The 23300-nt window shown below is 30.6% G+C and overlaps 1 protein-coding gene across 11 annotated transcripts in view; it reads right to left on the bottom strand.

The window, feature by feature from the left end:
* l(3)73Ah (polycomb group ring finger 3-like lethal (3) 73Ah) overlaps positions 1-23300 on the bottom strand; it is a 47423-nt gene extending 24123 nt beyond the window's left edge. Inside the window, exons 1-6 of one of the 11 annotated variants that reach the window (XM_076511644.1) lie at positions 23146-23284; positions 12598-12711; positions 11475-11576; positions 10200-10333; positions 6363-6459; positions 657-712 (exon numbers count right to left, since the gene is read on the bottom strand). In XM_076511644.1, the coding sequence (XP_076367759.1) occupies positions 657-712; positions 6363-6459; positions 10200-10333; positions 11475-11476 (289 nt within the window). In that variant the 5' untranslated portion in view covers positions 11477-11576; positions 12598-12711; positions 23146-23284. Of the gene's footprint in view, positions 1-656; positions 713-6362; positions 6460-10199; positions 10528-11474; positions 11604-12597; positions 12727-23145 lie in introns of those variants that run through there. The other 10 variants (XM_076511637.1, XM_076511642.1, XM_076511643.1 and 7 more) reach the window with 10 other exon arrangements.

Genomic DNA, 23300 nt, shown 5'->3' with positions numbered 1-23300 from the left:
GTAGTAAAAAAACAGGGGAGGAAAATCATTGGAGAAACCAAACATGAATAATTATTTTTTTTAAGGGGTAAAGGTTTACTAGCAAATATAAACCTACACTTTTGGGAGTGCCAGAAAAATTAAAAAAAAAACAAAACAAAATGTACAAAGATATTGTTTCCAGATGAAACTTCTTGGAACTGTGCAGAAATCACAATTGGGAAATATTTTGGCAAGTTACACCATATAAATGTTACAAGATTACAAAATATCAGCTCTAAAATACTTCTGACTTAAAACTGTTTAATTTTAAAACTTTACGTGTAGGCATGCACTTAACATTTGAAATGTATTCATCCATTTGAACATTTTTTGGTGTTTAATCATATACAGTATGTAATTAAAAAAAAGGACAAAGTTGAAGAAAGTTGTTGAAAAAACGTAAATAAGAATACTATTGTTAATATTACACCTTACAACATACCAGTTCATTTACATGTGTATTGACTTTTCTAGTTTAGAACAGTCTTTCACACCCAATTTACTGATTTTAGACATACACATGTATTTGAGATGATTAACTACAAATCATTTACATAATAATACAAAAGGTAAACAAAAACGACTAAACTATGAAATTAAGAACAAACTATCAACTTTGAACAATAAATACTTACTAGATTGTAGGTTAGGCACAAGCTTAAATACAATGTCCTGCATTGTTCTGTCGTAGCTAAGGAAGAAACAGTTTAAACAATATATTAATAAACTAGCACATTTCAATACAGATCACTTTCTCTCAAAGTAATTCAATTAAACAATACAGAATTTTATATACTTGTCTACACAAGTAGAAGGAACTAATATTTTTATGAATAATTGTTTTTAATTGTTGCAATTGATATTTGAAATTAAAGATGCTGAACATTTACAGGTTTGAGTGCCACAGAATAAAAAAAAATTCTTGTTAGAATTTCACATAGTATTTCTAAAGTTCAAAATTTAACACAAAGATTGGGCCAAAACTTGTGCCTAAGGTGACAGTTTATCCAGGAACAAGTCCTTAATAAAGAAGGACAAGTTACTTATTCTTTCAGCACGTGAACATTTTGGTTAAAAGGTAAACATGAACAGTATCCTAAATATTTCACTCCACAGAGAAATATGACCTTTCACTTAATATTTTCCCTGAAGTTACATTTCCCTGTAACTTGAGATATTGAGCATACACCATAGATTAATGTCTGTGCTGTAAAGATAAAGCAAGTCAGAGACAAAAATAAAATTTATATTTGTTTGAAAGGAAGGTTAGTGGGTAAATGTGGAGAAACCTTAACCTATTAATACAAGTTCTCATCAAATTGCACCTTATTGTTCCCAAACACAGACTAAATATCTTAAAATATAAATATATTTACACAGAGTATGAAGCTTTACTCAAATCTCATCCACAAGTTTTCTTTCTTTTACACAGCTTTTAAATACTTAAGGTTGACTTAAAACTCAATTATATATGTTAAGGCCAGCTGTTTAAACCAAAAATCAAACAGAAACCTATTTTAACATTGCCTTTTAATCTCCACATGTCAAACAAAACATAAAAGAATTTAAACATTCTGCACAAATCACATCAACAATTAGACTATTATACAACTTTACCACAAAATAATTACACTCAAAAGCAAACTTTTATTTCTCAAATTCACTTATTACTTTTAAAGCTGTAAGTATATTACTTGTTAAATGGAAGTATTTAAGAAATTAATATACCTAGTACGGTTAATAAAGAGATAGAGGATAAAGGTCTCAGAGATAGCTAGAAGACAATGAAACAAAGAAGACATAAAGACGTTTGTCATGGCGCTACATTTAAAACTAGCTGAAAATACAGACAGATTTCTACTGAAAGTAAGAAGAAAAATAGCTTATGCATTCCATTAAAAAATTAGGGACCACTTATCATAATAAGAGTTATGATAAAAGATTAAGACAGACCAATGAAGCTATAACTAATGAAGTAATCTACAAGAGGGTACTTAAAAGTGCTGTCTGTATGTTTTTGTATCATTCTCTCTAAGAAGGCTTTGTATTGAAATGTAAGAGATAAATAAAATTTCTTTCTAACATATTTCAAAAGCTTTATTATCTTTAATCCTTATAAATTCCATCACATTTGTGTTATTTGAAAACAATAAAATAAAAATATTCATGAGCATTTAAATTTCATCTAAAGATGGCATAAGTGAGATCAGTTGTTTCTGAAGAGCTTAAAATATCCAGATAAAATAATCTCCCATTTTGAACTAAATGGATCATTTAGTATTCATGTGTTTCTATATGTGTACATCACATGCCATGGTATACAAGTGAGCATTGAAATAATGTGTGCAATAGGTCCCTAGATTGCACAATGTCACACTGATGTAGAAATAAGTGATGTTAAATGTAGGTATAATTGAAATTAAATATTTTATAGTTTAAATTGTTTTAGATCAACAATTTAAAAATCTTGCTTCAGAGTTATGACATATTCTATCAACATGTTTTATATGATTAACCCAAGATATGCAATGATTTTAAAAGAAACAATACCTAGCTCTTCTTTCAATATTTTCACTCTGTATTCTGAACATATAGAACATTTGAATTGAATATAAACCTGCTTTTCTATGTTGCAAAGAAAGTTGACAACTAAGATAATGTCTTCCACAAATTATATATATATTTCCATATATTTTAGTAGTTAGTAAAAAGAAATAATACTGTACAGTAACATTAGAACTTGCCCTCCTCATGACTGTGTAAAAACATAAAAGACAAATATGTATTGGTTAATAGCAAATTACAAGTTCAATATTTTACACAATTTTGAAAATATACATAAATATCTTATGTGTGCATGATTGTATATGTAGTATAATTTAAGTGGCAAATGTGATTAAATATTATTATGCTTAAAGATGTGTCAAACTTAATAACACAGATTCAAAATATGCCAAGCAACAGATTGCAAGTAATTACACCCTATAGTGATCAACATCAGTTTTGACTGGCAATTAACTCTATCACCTTAAAAAGTAACAACATTTAAAATAACAATTGAAACTGCAGGTTTTTACTGCCACATTATCTGCTTGCAGTTACAAACCTGAACTTTATGAATTATTATGCAAGATACTGGAGGAATATAATAAAGACTGTCAGCACCAAAAGTCAAATTAAAGTTCCACCCGTCTTTCCAAGAATTTCCTGATGAGGGTTCTAATATTTCTAAGCTTTAGGTCAGTCACACCCACTTGCAAAGTCAAAACTGTGCTGCTAGGTGACAGTTTGAAGTTCAGTGATAAGTTTACAATGATAAAAAGAGATTTCACACTATTCAGTTATAACCTGAATAAACCTCTACCAGTGTATAGATTTGTTGCATGAGTTAGAAAAGAAGCTTAATTCACTGTCCTCTTGAGGTGTACCTAGTGCTTGGCAAGTGTTTCTCGTTCTATATGTATTAGTTTGCTAAACAGCTAAACTGCATTTAGGATTTACAATTATATTTTAATTAATTATGTATTATTTGTGTCTATAAATACATATATTAAAATTTTTTGATTGTATACATTTAACTTGAAGCAGTAGTGAAATAATTTATGGACGACCTTTGCCGTATAATAACTATAGAACACTGAAAGGTCATGTTGTAGGGAAAAGGTTGAAATACCTGCATTAAGAATAAAGGACAAAGAGCTGAAAAGGAAAAACTAAAAATAAACTATAAGTGAAGAGATAAAAAGGTGAACTTATGCATATAAGAAAAAGACGACATTCTAGGAACACTTAAAAGGTATGGACATATTTCCATTCTTTAAATTTACTGATTGCATTGCACTGTACATTGATGTAATACCTAGACTTAATTACAGAATAGACAAAATTGAAAATAAAATAAATTTTACTTTAAAAAACATTTGATATTCATTTAGAAGATTCCAGAGGTTATGCAAATCAAATATGAAAATAATAAGATAAATTATATTTTTATACTAAAACTGAAAAATCACATTGCATGTGAACTGTTTAAGAGTGAGTGCAAACAACTACATTAAATACCAAATGTTTTATAATAAATAATAGAAATAATCAAAATTATCTTATTTTTTCTAAAAACTAAATAATTTTAGGATCATTCAAGACAAATTTAAAATTGTTTCATAAACTAGTTTAATTTTTTTTTTTTTTTTATAAAGAACTTTCATGAGAATTATGTATCTACTTACAATAGAGTTAACCACTAAGTACTAACTATGATTTCTTTACTACAACTTTTAATACACGTTGCATATCTTCATAAGACTTTGCAGATTTTTAAACTTTTCATAAATTAATGAAAACATTTTTTGTTTTACTCCTTAAGTTGTCAACCAAGTTTTCATTCATCTTTCGATTAGGTAGGAATTACGTTTCTAGTTTAGATTTACAAAGATAATGTTGCATTCTGAAGGTGCAGCTGTCATCATATTCAAACTTACTGTTAGTGTTTTAATTTTTTGTGAACAGTAAAATATTAGTAGTTTTCAGATGAAGTTTTATTCTTAATTTATTTGTCAAGTTTGCATAGGATTGTTGTAAAACAAAAGAAAAAAAATAAACAGTTTTATTCCAATCAGTACTAAACAAACTATATTTTTAAGAATGTTATGGTTTGTACCATTGTGCACAAAATCTGATAAGTCAGTACTTATACACAAGAAGTTCAGCAATATGTACAAATTGCTGATTTTAAGCATAAAACTTTTATATATAGTTGTAAACAAAAAAACTGTAAAGTCTAACACTAGTAAAACAAGTTTTTGTACAACATAGGTACTGCCAAGACATGTATAAGCTACAAATAAATAAGTGAACTTCTATACAATACAAAAGCCCTATTATTTAAATCAGTGAGAAGCAGTGCTACAATAAACTGTACTAAGTCTGCCCAAAATTAAAAGGTTGTCTAACGATTTAATAGCTTAAACCAAAAAAAAGGAATATTTTTTTTTTCTGGTAAATCTTAAGCTTGATCTCTTTTTATGATTAAAAAACACACACCATATAACTTAACAAGCTTATTTTGTATGTTGCAGATTGATGAAGGAAAGAAGTGAGAATTGTTAAGCATCATAGAGAAGACAGAACTTTGTGCATGATAAATGTTTTGTTTAGAAAAAAAAAAAGACTACATAAAATACACCAAGACATGGAAGCAACAGTAGGAGAGAGTACCCTGGCATACTTAAAAGTTGTGTTACGACTCTGAGCATGGTTGAAAACCATATGAGAATGACTGGAGGTCAAATCTGCTTTCAACACTGACCATAACAGTAACTGTAGATAAAGTTCATTATTTGGTTATATATGATATATGAATTACCATTTGTAAGTTAGCAGAGAAAATGGTAAACAGTAGAGGTACTGCAACAAGTATTGCAAGTGACAGTTTAGGTAAGAGTAAGGTTAGTGCCAGAGGGGTTACACAGAATGTTGTCAGCTGAGCAGAAACAGATCCAAGTTGTTTAAAGTCAGTGCCTATTCCAAAAGTTTCAAATATATTTGTAACTATGATGAAGTATGGAAAGATTCAAATGCACCCACCCTAATAAAGCTCAAGTCATAACCCTCTGCTGGGAAGATCATGACATTAATATTTTGGGAACCAAGGATGTTTTACTAGTTAATTATTTGGAAAAGGGCCAAGCAATCACAGAAAATTACTATGTATGCTCAATCAACAACCTTAATCAAGAAATCAAAGCAGAGAGAAGAGAATTTCTCAAAAAGAAAGGTGCACTCTTCTATTACAGCAAGGCCAAAGCTCACAAATCAAATTATTTACAATGTTGGCTTTGAATTTCTCAGTTTCTCCCTTACTCACTGAATCTAGCTTCAAGTGACTTTTTCTTCTCTAACTTTCAACCTTTCTGAAAGATCAAAGACTGCAAAATGACAATGATTTCATATATACCATCCAGTCATGAACTGAGAACCAAGAAAGAATTTAGTTAGACATACAGACCTTAAAACATCCCTGACATATGTACATAGATTCTGAAAGAGTCTTGAAAATAAATCATAGTTCAACCAGTGTCTTTTCTTTATTGGTCACAACACAAACGTTCTGGACATCACTCCTATGTGAAACTATCTATGGTATCACTGTGTCTTAATAAAGGAACTTGTGTATTTGTATTTTGTATTATATCTGATAATGCAATAAAACAGGAATAAATATGCAAATAACCACACTTCCGGTACACTGCTTTTATCATCTTTCATTAGCCTCCATGAAATTTATGTTTACAAAATAAGGTTTTTTCTTCACTTTGAGCTTAATGCACATCCATTCTTACCTTATATACTGAAGTGGATGGCTCTGATGAATGACTATTTCACAAGTTGGACAAGTATTGTTATCTTCAAGATGTTTTACAAGGCAACTTTTACAGACTGAAAAATAGAAATAATGAGCAAATAAACCCATTAAACCACACAAAAATGTGTTTCAAATTCAGTTTTTCATGCAACAAATGGAAGTTTTGGTCAACATATTAATGAAAGAAGGTTTGAACTTTTGATAGTCTTAATGAGCACAATGTAATAACAGCCATAACTAGTACTGAGTATCCTTATGTTACAGGTAATCTGTATAAATATAATATAAAACATTGATATGTAGTTTGAAAATATGTTACAGAGAACAGCAAGTACAGTAATTGTAAATAAAATAACACATGCATTGTTAGGTAAATTAGGCTTGCACTAGAAGAGCACCTTGTCACTAATTAAAGCAACTGCTGGATTTAAGCAAATTACATCTTTAGTCAATAGTCATTACTCAATGCATATTAAGAGTCAGCCATTTTAAAACACTGTAGATCAAACAAACATACACAATACACAATTATAAATAACCAGCAAAACAGAATAAAGTAATAGTAACAGTTTGATTAGAAGATAAATTTAGACCTTTGATTATAACTGTTACAACATTTTGCTATCAGTCACACTTTTAGAAAGACACTGTCGATTAATTGAAGATATTCCTTGGGAAGAGTGCCTTTTTTTTAAACATTAAAATTATTAGCATTAAATGTTATTTTATATTTATACTTTCATAATACTTCTCTTACGTCTTGAACACTTGGCATTTAGTTCTTTCTATTGAAGCAAAGATGTCACTAAACTCACCCCCACCTATGCCTCACCATAAAAGTCTGCTTCAATGAACACAAGCTGTTACATATAACATTTTGGTGGTGTAATTGTTTAATATAATAAATTTTCCATGGGAGTGACACTTAATGCCTGATGACATTAAAACATTGCCAGAATGTATCTGTTAACAACAGAAAAAAATCTGACACTATTTAAACACAAGTATGCATCCAAATAAAACAATGCATTAATTTAGTAAAATCTTGTGTACATGGCAAGAATGACTTAAATACTTAGCGTAATGAGGAACAGTCTAGTCCTTCAAGGTTGTTCCTACAGTTATACTTGAGAAAAAGTAAAAAAAAATTAACCCATCCTTTTTTTTCATAAAATTACTGATCTGTCCATTCTTTAAATTCTTGTAAAGTGCCTAGCTCCAAATACCACATCAACTCATTCTATAAGCCAATCACCCTGTTAGAAAAATAAAATGTTTCAAATGGAACCAAGGCAAGAATAAAAATGCATCTCAGAATGGCTGGTATGGGTATTAACACTTTTATTGATAAGCAGAGAACAATGTTTTGATCTTTCTAGGTCATCTTTAGGTTAACAGAGAGAGAGTTCGCAATTGACATTTGCCAGGTGCATCTTAGTGATGAGAGTATGAACAGGTAAGGGATTGTAGGGGTATTGCAGTTGGATGTTAGGTTATTAATCAGTATAAGTATAAAACTGAGAATAATTTTTGTTTTGGGAGAAGGGAGAGATTCCACACACAATGTTATCAATTTTTTCTCTCCCAGATCTCTCTTTACAGTTATGTTCTTATTTTCTGTCACATGCTATCTTGGAGTTAAAAAAATATTTGTAATTTGAGGAAATTATGTCTATAGTATCTTCAACTTTGTTTCCATTTTGTATGATCTCTACTCACAAATTTTTGAAATTGTCAATTTTTTTTTTTAATATATCTTGTTTATTGGATTTCCTTTTACTCTTAACTAAAGGTAGAAGCTTACTTAACATGGTAGCTAACTTTATACATTTTAACCATACTAAACATAGCTAGTAACTAGCTGGTACAGTTCATGATGATTTACTATAGCTATCAACTATATGATCATATTAGTTTGAAATATAAAATGTTAAGCAGTAGCTGAAAATTGTTTGAGAATACAGTGAATATTTGTAGTTTCTGTGTAATTAAATCTCTCTCTCTATATATATATATATATATATATAATGCTTAGCAATGGGCAAGTATATGCTTACACTAAAACACAATGCCCACTAAGCGTAAAGAAAAATTACCAGTAAGAATAACATCCTTTTCAAATAAAATGCACACATTCAATATATCACTTTAAATAAATCTTTGTGTCTTTTAAAGTAATTATTCTATGAATGTATGTAATAAATTTTAATATTACCTGTATTGATTTTTCCTCATTCACTTCGTACATAATACAGAGATAGGCCCCCTAAAGACTAACTGTACAGTGTACAAGGCATTGAATAACTACATGTTACAGTAATCTCATTCATTTACTACTGGCTGGTAATTCCTGTTTCATCCTGTACTTAAGCCTTTTAAAAGGAACACCAGCTATTTATAAGAAAGCTAATTTCAAGGGGTAATGATGACATTGTTTATAATTATGATGTTTTGTACCCTATGTAAAATACAGAAGAAATAAATCAACTTTTCAATACCTCTATAATCTTTGCAGCACCTTATTTGGTATTCTACAAAAAAATTAGGCAAAATATACCGATCTCTTTCTATTGTACGTTGGAAAGATAGCAATAATAATAAGAAAAATTGTTAAAGGGCTGTTTTGAGTAAATTTTCTTTTCCTTGCAAGTCTAAAATATATACTTTTTTTGTCAATCTTTATGTGTACAGCTTTAGCAGTCAACAGTAAAAGTTTTAAAGTATTGTTTGAAGTGAATCTTCACTGTTTAAGTTGTTTTTGCTGAAATGTTCTATTAGGATTTTGTGTAATTCCTTGCAGTCTATTATAAACTACTATCAACACATCTTTTACACTATACTGATATTTATTAAACTTAATTCCTCTTATATTTCTTATATTATTTGAAGTGAATTCTCTTTTTATCAGTTCATGATGGATTAAAGTGATGGTTGTAATCATTATGTAAGCATCTATTGAGTTTTGCACTGCATGCAATGAAGAAGTGAAAATAGGGAATGTTGTATGATGTTTCTCGAGAAAGCATCCAGGCATTCAATCAAATAAAAAAAAAAGTTTGGGAGTCACTTGTTGGCCAAAATGTGTTTCCATAGACACCATTTTCTGTATTCTGCCTTCAGAGCTAAAAATATATATAGATTTTCCCTACATATTTCAAATAAAAAACAAAACAAAAAACAAGTCATTACAAAATGGGTTTCCAGCCAGTGGCTCTGAGATTCCTCACATCATGTGAAAAGCTATTCATATCTTAAATAGGGGCTAACTTGTCTTTTCCACACCTTAAAATTTTATCTTATTGAGCTATAGTTTTAAAATATAGCACAAATTAATACAGCCTTTATTAATACCCCAGATGATCTCAAACTTTTAATATCTTACACTTCTTCTCTCAATAGAGAACAAGTTATCAGATATCAATTTATACCCCTAGGATAACTCTTCCATCCATTCTTTCTAATATAATCAATATCTTGTCTTAGATCAGGAGACAAACTCTGTACACAATATTCCAATTGAGACTGTTTTCTCTTTAAGAGTATCATTACTTCTTTATATGCACCCTATGTCTACATTTATTTGTCTACATATGCACCCTAAAATTCCATTATTTTTGCTATTAACAAGAAAGCACAGCCTCAATGACTTGAGGCAACTTATTTTGATTCTAACAAACATATATTTATAAATTTGAGGTAAGTACATCTGGAGAATTCACAAATCTAATTAGTTTCTTAGCTAATTTCGAAGATCTCTAACATGAATTTATTTAGTACAGGTCCAGATATAACTTTAGTTTGGTATCATACTTACATGTATGTAAACACTCTGTAACAGTGGTAGCATCAACCAGGTAACCCTTACATAGCTTGCACTTGATATGAGGGTTCAGTGTCTTCAGTTTGATCTTCTTTTCCATTGAGGAAACCAAATGTATAGCTTTCAACCTAAATAAATTTATAAAATAAGAAAACATTTGATATTTATTACCACTGTTTAACATCTTCAATGATAGTGATACTGTTCTATTTTGAAAAAATTTTAATAAAGATGGTTCTCACATGAAAAACTCACAAAGGGACACTAGCATTTTAAATTCTATTACAAGTGTTTTTTGGTTGTGCTACAAAGAGTGAACTACAAAAAATGATGGTTTAATAGCACCCTTTTACCAGCTTGAAACACAAAACAAAAATTTGTAGTCAATTATAGGTTTCTGAAAATAAGACTGATTTTATAAAGCAGTTTGAAAGCACATTAACACTCCTACGAAAAGTGGGGCCTAATAGGCCCCAGAGCAACTTGAAAGGTTATTAATATTAGGCTAATAATTTTGCATTTAAATGAAATTGTCATTTAAATCCATTAATGAATTGATTAACGAGATTCCCACTGTCCCTATCTACTGTCTAGGGAAACCACAGCCAGGGGAACGGGCTTGAAGAAATCAGGACTAGAAACGTCTTTTCGTAGGAGTGTTAAATAATTTTTTTTTCCAATAAATTATCATTATCTAAATGAAAGCTTATGGGTTCAGTTTGCTTGAAACATTTGAGAAGTATTTTTATTGAGAATAAAAAAGTCAGAGTCAAATGCTTTTCTCTTTCTCATTCAGCTGGTCTTCTTACCCCACTCCACACACTAACAAAGTCTGATCTTCCTTGCATAAAACCCATGATATAAAATTCTGCAAAATTTTGTCTTTTGAACTCTAGTTATGTAAATATAAATTCATTTATACTGTTTAAAAAATCATTTGAAATGCTGGCTGCTTTCAGACTTTACTTGAACTGAATGTATTTCTTGGTCACCAATTATATACCTGAAACACACCAATAGTAAACTATCTTGTGTGCGATGTTTTTCCTTTGGGAAATTATAATATATTTTCTACACTTGTAGCAGAAACTGTTTTGGCTCCATATGTGTGTTGTACAGTTTTAATATCTGATTTGGCATAGTGGCTGAATAAGAAGAGAGTAAGTATGCCATTTGCAGTTCCCCTAATATGGTATGAACAAAAAAGATCATCTAATTTATTTCTGTATGATTAATGTTTGTGGATAATTAGGCAAAATTAAACAATACATTCAATATTCACATATTCCATGCACAATGAAACCAGTACTTCATGACTTATAGTCTTCCACTGTCACATCCACCAGCAAATTGGAAAACAGAAGAGTTATCCTGCAAAGAAAACAACGAATAACCTTTATCCTCTTTATCTAGTAATTATATTCCCTCCACACCTCAACATAAACTACTTTATCTGATACCTGATCACTTAAGAAGAGCTAAACGATCTCACTTGTGACTTCCCTGTCAAAGGTCTCGTTTACAGGAATGGCATTTATTAGCTACAGGAACAAGAGTTAAGTTTTAAGTCACCATTAAAATCTTGCTTCTCATTATAGTATGCAAAATACTTTGTGGTTTTCTACAAATGTTTATGTACTAATGAAGGAATTATGTGCTGAATATGTCATCCTCTAAAATGGAAAATTTTTACTGTCTCATCTAAAGTTGATCTGAAAGATGTATTTTTTGCACTGTTGTTCATGGTGTGAAAATGAAAGAAAAAATCACACTATATGTAGAATGTATGTTATGACCTTAAGTATAATCCTCAAGCTTTAATAAGTGTGGTTTTTCTTTCATTTTCACACCATGATTATATTTAGGTCATAACATATGATCACTATAGGTAGAATGTATGTGGTGATCTAGAAGTTATTGCACTCCTTCTCGGCCTGCAGAGAGGGTATACCAAATATTATTGCTTTTTGTGTTTCTGGGATAGTCAAGACCAGAAAAATCATTTCAAAAAGAAGATATGGCTAGTGAAAAAGAATTACCTACAAGGAAAGCAGAATACTGAATACCAACATTTAAAAAGTCTTCAAAATAGATTTCTGTATCCACTTCATATTAAACCAGGACTCATGAAGGATTTATAATTGTTTGACATGTTTCCAAAAATTAAAAGAAGTATCTTTTTTGGGACAAAGTTTCAAGAAGTAATAATGTATGATGATTTTGTAACAGTACTCAAATCATAAAGAACTTGCTGCTTGGAAATCTTTCAAACTGATTGTCAAAACTTTCTTCAGAAATCAGGGAGATAAAAACTAAATTGTGATGATTCATGATATGCTTAAAATTTACAGGAAAATGTGGTCTAGGATGTCACTAAAGATGCACTTCTTACACTCCCATTTGGACTTCTTTTCAAACGATCCAGATGCAGTGAGCAACAAGTGTGGCGACAGCTTTCACCAACACGTTTCTACAATGGAACAGTTATATCAAGGTTGATGGAATCCTGCAATGATGGGAAATTACTGTTGGTTCTTAGAGCATAAAACTGAGAACTTACAGAAGGTGCAACAAATCAAGCAGATATTTCGTAACAAAAAATACCGTGACGAAACCTTTAAATATAGCCTAAATGTATTTGCAGTATATAATCTTATCATATTCATTCCTTTTTAAAACTGGTATTGCTATTATGTATTGCTTTTTTTTTTAATACAATTTTTAATGAATAAATTATATTACTTTTACAATATATATAAGAATAGTTTGGATAAATCTGTCATAACTCAAAAAACTAGAAGTGATCATAAATTTTCAACATGATTTTTAATATCAACAACATCATCAGAGTACTCACTGTCAGCTGCATTTTCTCTCATAAGAGAAAACAATTTTGTTGTTACCTAATATAATTGGATGGTTGAGCTTTAAAATTACTTCTTTAGATTTTAGTAATTCTATGAGGAATACTGAAATTGACCAGAAACAAATATTAATCCCTTGGTAGTAAGAACAATAATGATATTGAAAATAGATAAAGCATTTGGACCAAACAAAGTTTTATATATAGTTTTAAAGAAAATTAGAATTAAAATATTTAAGTTCCACTCTAATTTTTACTAATGCACTAAACAGTGGACATGTGACTGAGGTCTGAAGAGTAGTTAATGTTAAAAAAAATAAAAAAATTAAGAGGGCAATAAAAGTTTCCCTGAAAACAATAAGGTAGTTATTTTCCAGCCCCTACAAGTGTCAAAATGTATTGCACCAACTTGTGGTATATTCTGATTAAGAAATCAGAACACATAATCACACACAAAACTTGCAATGGCTTTTAAGAAACCCAAAACTTCAGCACTTTCCAACAGTTTAGAGTTCCTTCTTCTTCCTGAAGAAGAATAGTGAATTATTTGAGAGCTCTTGAATTTTGTATGTCTTTTAATATTAAAAACCATTGTAGCCTGTGATATAATAATCATTAGATTATATCATTCCACCAGTAGGAAGGCAACACATTCTCATGTGCAGTAATTACCTTGGGTACTAGCATGTGAACACAAGTTCATTCAAGCAATAACAACACCCGAATACAAATGCATAGTGTGGCTAGGGCGATAAGTCAGGCTGTTGCATGCAAGAGAAATACACAAGGTATCACAGAAACCAAGTGCAGGAAGAGCATCCTAATCCTGTTTCCTGAAGTAAATATGGGTCTTATTTGGCTAGGTCCAAGTACCAGAAATGGGTTGGTTCATAATACAATGAAGTCTCCTCTATTACACTGTCAGATAACATTACAGCTTGGTGATTAGTGGAATTTACCACTTGATTAATCAACAATCTCATCAAGCAAAACAAGAAATGTCTCTGTGTGTATCAGTGAAAGCACAACCACTACTGCTATTTCCATAAATAATAATAATAAAAAAGAGCATGTGTGTTATCGTCATTATCTATTTGAATATTATTTTACTTCTGTAGAATTTTTTACTATAAACAAAGTACTTGGTAAATTTTAACATAACATAACCACTAAACAGTCACTACTCTGTTTCTTTTTAAAGCATGCATCAAATCCATACTGATCTGACTTGATGAACTTATATATATATAAAACATGTTGATAAACATTAAAAATTAGTACATTTGTTGAAAAGTTAAAACACCAAAGTTTTAAACAAAATCTAGACATCAGCAAGATACCTTTATTAAACTTTAATAAATCTCTTATCATGCGACTTTTGTCTTATGATGAGAAATTATTTTCCTATATCTTGGTAAACTACTTATACCTGATGATTGCAAAACTTCTAAAACATTTGTTATTGTATTAAACTTGTAATAAAGTTTACCTTGTCACCTACTCAACCTGTCTGTAAAATATACAAGCTTTATCTTGCCCAAAGTTATTTTGCATTTTCTCATTAAACAAAATTTCGAAAGCAATCAAACATAAAAATACTTTCAACAGTCCAAGAAGAAAAGGTACTGAAAGGAGAGTAACCATAAAAATTAAACTTACACATTTACTCTGATACTACTTGACAGTCTAATTCTTCCTCTATCCACAGCATTCAATTATAATTAAAACTTTCTTTATAGCAGTTTTGTTTATTAACTAATGATCAAACCACTAGAAGCCATACTATAACAAGATTCTAACCAAGTTTCAAGACCTGTACAGAAACTAACGGAAACACTTGAAAATCAAGAAATTGATAATATATTCTTAAGGGATGATGACAGGAAAAATAAGATTTATTTGTGAGGGGTAGAAAATTTCTAAAACAAATAATTAACATATAGGCTATTTTGTTTCATGACAAAATTTGCTGTAGCTGTGAAGTGAATATATTAATTTTTTTCATTTATATTGTATAATTATAGAAAATGACAAAATATTGAATCTCAAATACTTAAGTTACAATCATTGAAATATATTTAGAATTAACATATAAAATTAATTCATAATTTGTGTCTCAAAAGCTTAATAAAACAGCAAAAAATATCAAAAGACAGAGGAAACCTTCTCCTCAGTCTTCAGGCATAATAATTTGGTATTAAGTTATCTTTTAATCTTAAACTCTGTACTCAAAAATGTGTTTTATATGTAAAGCAACTGTATAGTTTAAAGTTTAGAAACTAAACTATTTATTCATTTCTCCATAACCATTTGCAACAATCCTGTGTAATGTTTACACTTTTTCAGACTTGTTATTCCAGACAATTCAATATTGTTTCTACAAGTGTATAAGCAAGTTCATGACAATACCTGCCTTAGGTATTGTATCTGGTGTTATAAGCACAACAAAGAATACTACTACAGAGAAGAACAGTCAGTTTATTTAAAATTAGAGAAATAAAGAAATAACACAAATTATTCAGCAAAAAGTAGAAACAAATATTCTAATGCTTAAATCACCAGTGAGTAAAGAAATAATTTAACATCCGTCAGTAAGAATAAGTCATTAAAACTTGTAACAAATAGCCAACAGTTACCAGTTCTAAATATTGTAGCTAATGAAGTTTAAAATGTTAACCTTTTCTTGATTCAATGAGGCTCATCTAGTATTCAATATATAACCTGCAACACAAAAACAACTTTTCTGCAGGAGTGGTGGTGTTTAGAATTACAGGATAACTGCAAGTCTACTAAGTTGTGGATACAAAATAGACTTTATCTACTCAGAATTTAATGGGTTACTTTGTAAATAAATGTATGGAGTGAGTGACCATGCACCTATTCAATTCAGTTGTTTCTTAGTAATAATTTCAATGTGTTTCTGTTCTGAAGACTGTCATTTTTTGTAAATAGACATCGGCAGTTTTAAACCAGCAACGGTCTTTTTCTTTGTTGGTAGTTCTGAATTTCCTGGTCACTAAAACTACATGAGAATGTCCCTTCATCAATGACTTTTTTATTTCCCTTAAACAATTGTGTTTTTAGAGTCAACAAATAATTTCATTCTTTATCATATCACACATTTCCTTTTTCTTCCATTTGTTCAAGAATAGTATATCTTTTAAGTCTGGCAACCAGAAAACATGCTCTCATCACAATGTCAACAGTGGCAGCTGATTTATATCTATTTTCAACATCCTCAAGCAAAGCTTGATTAATCTGTGTTACCATTCCCAAAATACCTTCAACTGGCCCTGGAAGGATTTTTAACTGAAGCAAATACATAAATTTATTGCTGAATTTTTGAGTAAGTTATGAAAAAGCTCTAGAAAATTTCAAACAGCTTTACCACATTACTCATTTCTAATTTTGACATTAACTGATTTATCAAACTCAATTAGTGCCATACATGTGAGAAGTTGTTGCTCTTCAATGTGGCTTTAAAGCTGTTCCACTTAGTCTGACAATGGAAAATCTGCTCGTGTTTTGGTAAACCAAGTAGTGTTTACTTGCTCATCAGGTAACATTTGGCAATAAAACTCTGATGAAAATTCTCAGTCAATTAAAAACAGCATGCTATCACTCAACTTATTCCTATGTTTAGTCCTTTCTGGATAACGGAGTTCACTTTCAACCCATGTTACTAAAAACTTTCACACAGTCATTTACTTGTACTTCTGTTACCTTTTTTTCTGGTTTATGTTCTCTTTAGGATGCTTTACTTTAAATGCTAAAAACTTGTATAGCTGACTGACTGATTGTTGTACAGATGTTGAACTTGTAGTGCTGTGACTAATGATACTGCTATTTAATGATTATGATGATGTCAATTCTGTTAAAGTCACTGTTACTGGAATTTTAACTAAGTGTTTTGAAGCATCACCCAAATTTAGCATTGTGAAGAAGCTGTAAATGGTTTCATGTATTTGTAGCATTGCTACTAAACTTTAGCACTGCTTGATAACACATGCCATACATTCACTACAACACTCTCCCTGACAGCCAAAATTTTTTCCATACAGCTTATTTTCATTTTGCAAATGTTACAGCTTAATAAAACAATCTTGTTCACTTTATTGCTAACAGATGATTTATGTTCACACTATCACTTTATGATTGTAAAGATGTGACATGTGATTTCACTTTTATAAACTAATAGTTTACAAACTGAATATAAGAGAATATATTTTAGCTACTACCTTTCAGCAAACTAAGCTGTTTCTGCTTACTTATGAGATAATATTCGGCAATAGTACTCTAATGAAAATGCTCAGCCAATTAAAACAGTATGCCATCGCTCAATTTATTCCTATGTTTAGTCCTTTCTGGATGACTAAGTTAGTTCAAGATATGACCAAAGCATGGTATTAACTTTCAATCCACATTACTGAAAGTTTTCACATAGTTGTTTACTTATAATTCTGTTACCTTTTTTCACATTGCCAATTAATAATGTTTTTATGTGTTACCTTATCCCAGGCAGGTTTTTTAACCCTCTGTGCCTACTAGCAGAATGGAAACCACCATGTACAAGGATACTGTGAGAAATGTATATACCACCACAAATGACACTGGAACATCAGGAATAAACTCGTAGAAAATATGTCTAAAATTTTGCCAAGACTCACAGTCATAAGGACAGCACAGTAGTAAAACACAGGAATGGGTAATTGTGACTTGAGTAACATAAAGGTCACACATTGGTGGATCAGTCCCAGATAAAAGAAAATGAGTTAGAAAAACTGACCAATGTATAGCCTAACCAGAACAACTTTCTCCTAATTGTTAGAAAAACAAGACAGCTGAAAAACAACAGAAGGTTTGATCTGGAAAAGTTTTTTTATGATGTTGATCACTCCAAGTTGACTGCCTAATGGTGTGAAGCTGAACCTTGAATATAGAACCATAGTTCATATATAGGATAGGCATGACTGTAATTGCACAAGACCAAATCTTGTAGTAGGCATTCACTGACCTTTTTACCGACACCAATGAAATAATTAATTGCTTGACTTCTTAATATATTCATGAGTAGGATGGAGGGGGATACTTTTATCCCCAAGCAGCTCAGTTGGGAAAGTGAAATATCTTTCCTTAAAACTAAATATATACCATAGTTTTTGTTGTTTTTTTAACTGCACGAGAGCAGACAGACTTAACTGCAGTGTCAGTGAGCTCATTCCTGCAAATACTGAGCTGGTCAGGCATTCAGAAAACTTACAGTAATGGAAAATTGAGAAAAATGCACCAGTTATTGTTGAATATCAACAAGAACAGGGTGAGAACTAATATGAAACAATTTCAGGGTTAATACAAAGTTAAGAGAGTCAGTATAAATGGAACAATCAGTGCATTGTGTAGCTTCTACATGAACCAATGCAAGAGAAATGGCATAAACACTGGCCATGAACACACAAACTGCAGAAAGGATCCTGTGAGCAACCACTAAGCTGCAACAAACCATGGAAGAGCCCACAGAGTCACTTGATTTCAAAACAATCTTTATAAATGGGAATAGAAGAGTGATTCAAAAGATGATTTGTCAAAAAGAAAATAATACTTCTAACTGGGAGTAACTGCCTTCCTCAGATGACTCAAAAGGTTACATTTAGGGGTGTTAATAAGCCATGGTGGAATGGGCTGATTACTGAGGACACCAACATCATCCAATGCAAGACCTAATTCAGCCAGTTGTCCCTAGATATGAAAACCAAAGGAAGGAACTGTAATTTGTCTATTTTGAAAGAGTCCAGCCCACCATGATAGAAAGACAAAACCCATCAATATTCCTTTTAGTTATGCTATAACTGCATGAATTAAATAATAATAAAAATTCATGAGGAAATGTTACTTTACATGAGGGAAATGTAATCTTCCTGATAGCTTTTCCTCAAGTGAATGTAATTTATTTCACTGTTTCTATCCCCAATTACATGTATACACATTAAAACTAACTTACAAAAACACAATGGTAATAACAACATGTGAACCTAGTTGCCAGTTTACAGCATACATCACAGAGGTCATGAATGCTATGTAGTATTAGCCAATTAAATTCAGCCATAGCTCATATCTATTTACTGATGGTGTTTTCTCACTGGATTCAATTCTTTGCATTCACATTATTCTATATTTGTGCACAACAATTACCAATCAGCATCTGAAGCACATTTTGAATCATTGGAAGTGCTACTAAAAATATTATTACAACTTTTGAAATGTTAGAGTTTATTAAGACGTATTAATCTGTTTTTTTGTTGTTTTTTTTTTTACACGCTGACAGTACAGGCTAGAAAATTCATCATTTTTCAGGACAAGACTTCATGGATTTTCTCTCATTTTCAATGGCACCAAGGTCCAAAAAATTCACTGAAGAGCACTACAGCCACAGTACACATTAATATTTATGAAACAGAAATGAATTTTCCAATCAGTTTAGTAAATATGGCACTTATATTTTCTATTGGAGCTTGGGAAGCTATCGTATCCTTCAAGATTATGTTTATCAGATAGGTATTAACTTTAACTAATAAGACTTAAATAACAGTATATCAGCTTTAAGAATAAAAAAAGAGGTGCCATGCTGATATAAAATGTCCTATGGCCTTAGTAAAATTTCTCATATTTACCACCTCCTGACTCCAAATAATGTTTGATCTGAAAATTGTATACAGCTTAAAAGAACCTCTCTCCACTTATTAATTTCTCTAACTTTGGAAAGGATCAAACAAAATATTTCAAATGTTACTAGGATTTGACCTTTGATAGCCTTACAAAACATGAACAATATTTAGGCATATCTATCCATTTACTAATTTATCCAACTTTGATTAAAAAAAAAATCAGTCTTACATAAAAAAAACAACAACAGACGATTTATAAAATTTCAAGCTTTAGCCTCCAACTGACTACCAATGACCTTTGACCTAAGAGTTATGACTTTTATTCACCTTTATCCATTTATAACTATCCAACTTCAAGAACAATCAGACAAAATCTCATTATGAATACAATTACAAATACTCAACAAGTGAAGGTCTTCAGCAAACTTTACATAATCTACTTACTATGCATTTATGCATTATTAATAATATAAATAAAAAAAAGCAAAAGTTAGAGCACTGGCCCCCAAGGCACTCAACAGGTAACAAAGATTTTATTCTAAGTGAAACCCATTAGTAACAACCTTTTGTTTTGTCTCATCCAGTCACACTACACTTCAATTAACTAACCTTCTCCCAGTCCATCAATGACTTTTTTACCTTATCTTTCATGTGGAACCTTAAAAGTATTTTTGAAAATCAAAGTACATCAAGTTCACATCCTAAAAAATTATAAAAGATCAGTAAGACAAGATTTCTCTTTGATGAATCCATGTTCGCTTTTGTTTTTATTTCACTAAGTAATTTTATAGTTTCTTATCTCACTCTCTAGAATTTGTTCCATACAAAATGGGTTTATATGATAAATAATTTCCAAGCAACATTTATCAACTCCCATAAGAATAGGAGTGATACAAGCAACCTTCTGAATCTCATGTACCTCAACACTGCCTACTGACCTATTTCAATTGAAAGAGGCTCACACATCATTATCATCTTTAACTACAATCATTTTCTTGCCCTTTACTTTAATCTTATTTTGATTTACCACCAAGCAATTAATACCTACAAAATTCAGTTTAATTCCAATATTTCAAACAGAATACTCATAATCAGAAGTATTTTTCATATTTTCCTTTGTGGAACAAGTACAACTTGAAAGTTCAGCCATCTCATAATCTTCCATAAACATCTTGCTATCAGAATCCTGTAAATGCTTAGTCTCCATCCTAACATTTTGCTTAATACGAACATTCTTAAAAAATCCTTGCTGTTAGAATCAAATAGTCCTTTGTTGTTCATGTGTTATGATATAATCTAAACCTTAGTTGCACCATGAACACTTTCACAGTGATGGTAGTGATTCAGATGATGATAAGTTTTAAAGTTCATTGTTAGACTTCTACTATTTTATTATTGAAGTAAAATACTTCTTGTCTTTTGTGGGTAATTAATTTTATAATTTAAACATTTACTTAATGTAAATAAATGTTTAAAGACAGAAAAGGGACCTCTTGGTTTGCCTGTGAGGCCCACCCATTAACTAAATTTCTATTTTAAAAAAAATCCCAAACCTAGCCTAACCTTTTATAAAGATTTGTCTTAAGCCCCTTAAACTTACTTGCATACCCCCATATCAGAAAGAAACCCATTCTAAATGTTAACCACTTGAAGATTACTCCTATCCTGCCCAAGTTGATACTAGTGCCTTCAAAATCCTATCACTCTCACCATTAAGTACAAAAACGATAATACAAAAATTCTTGACGATAAGAAACCTACTTGAAATAAAAATGTATCTCAGAACAGCTGGTACTGGTATTAACACTTTTACTGATAAGGAGACAACAACATTTCGACCTTCTTAGGTCATCTTCAGGTTAAGAGAGAAAGAGAAAAACCTTATACTGCTGTATACCACGTTCCCAACGTCAGCAAAAAAGTAACCAACATTTGGAAAAAAACTTAACAAAACACAACAGTCTAGTAAACACCAAATTTATTCAAAAACTAAAGTCCATACTATGTAAAAACTACACTGACAAACACAACACCAACATAATTTATAAAATACAATGCAATAACTGCCATGCCTTCGATATTGGAGAAACAAGCAGAAAAATGAAAACTAGATTCAAAGAACACAAAAAAAACACCTTCATGTTTTTGAACACTGCAAATCAAATACACACAACATAACCAAACAAAATGCCCAGATATTAAGTAGGAAAACAAATATAAACAAATGCAAAATCAAAGAAGCCTTACTTATAGAGCAACTAAAACCAAAATTAAGCCAATATAAAAGAACACCTTTATACCTATACTAATTAATAACCTAACATTCATCTGTAATGCCCCCTACAATCCAGTAACCCTTTATACTCTCGTCCCTAAGAAATGTGTCCATCAACAGTCACACTAAAATATCTCTGTTTCTTAACCTGAAGATGACCTAGAAAGGTCGAAACATTGTTCTTTCATTATCAGTAAAAGTGTTAATACCAATACAAGCCATTCTGAGATACAATAATGCAGAAAGATTATCTCTTATCTTAACAATCTTAAACACTTCAGTTGGTTCCCGTACATTTTCCCCTTAAGAGAAAACAATTTTGAAACACTCTTTGATAGTTTATGCAAAATATACATAAGAAGTGTACTATAATGGATGGCAATTGCCTTTTGTACAAAATATAAGTGTACATGATAAAGCTTTAAAAGTTGTCTTTCATCTACTATAATTACAAGTTTACTGTGTATTCCACCTAAACACCAATAAATATTAACTTTAGTAAGACTACTATACATAAACGCTACCACATACCACATACCTACTCAGAATCAGTGAAACTACTGAATATCAAAATAACTAAATTTTTTGTGCATCAAATAAAACTTTAGAACCTGACTCTTGGTGTGAGGCTATTGTTTGAACTGTTATAAGAAACTATGCTAACCATAAGTTATATAAGTAACACATTATGGCTTTAGAAATGGTTTGTTATAAATATAAGTACCTTGTTAAACCAATATCCATTTTAAAAATTAAGTATATAAACTGGCTTTAAAATCTCAAGTAACAAAATAACAGTATAATTAAATTATACATTAGCACCTAAATATATTATAAAATTAAGTTTTGTTGTTGTCGTGAAAAAATGTAGCTCATCAACATTGATTATTATAATACACATATACATATATTAATATGCTGTTTTGCATTATCACATTACAGATCACCAAAATTTAAAGACGATATTTCATCGTTCGAGTTAAAAGCACATCTGGCAAATGTTAGGCCTAAACGTAGTAAACATGAAGAGAAAAATATTTGTCTTTAGGCTTAACAAAGTTGTGTATCACTTTACGGGTATCGGTCAACAACAAAGTACACAATTTATCAGTCCTAACTAACTAAAATTCGGAATTTTACCTTTCCAGAACTGGATACTTCTCAAACTATAATATATTTAATTATTTCACTGAAAATCAGCCTAACGATGAAACATTTTAAATGTCACAAAGGCAAAATAGCTCTGTAACTAGTGATATGTGCTATCGGTAATTACGAAAATTCCCGAAACGAAT

Source organism: Tachypleus tridentatus, chromosome 7 (assembly GCF_004210375.1).
Source record: "Tachypleus tridentatus isolate NWPU-2018 chromosome 7, ASM421037v1, whole genome shotgun sequence".
Classification (NCBI taxonomy): Eukaryota; Metazoa; Arthropoda; class Merostomata; order Xiphosura; family Limulidae; genus Tachypleus; species Tachypleus tridentatus.
Note: the sequence above shows the minus strand (reverse complement) of the source record. Positions and strands in the feature narration are given on the sequence as shown.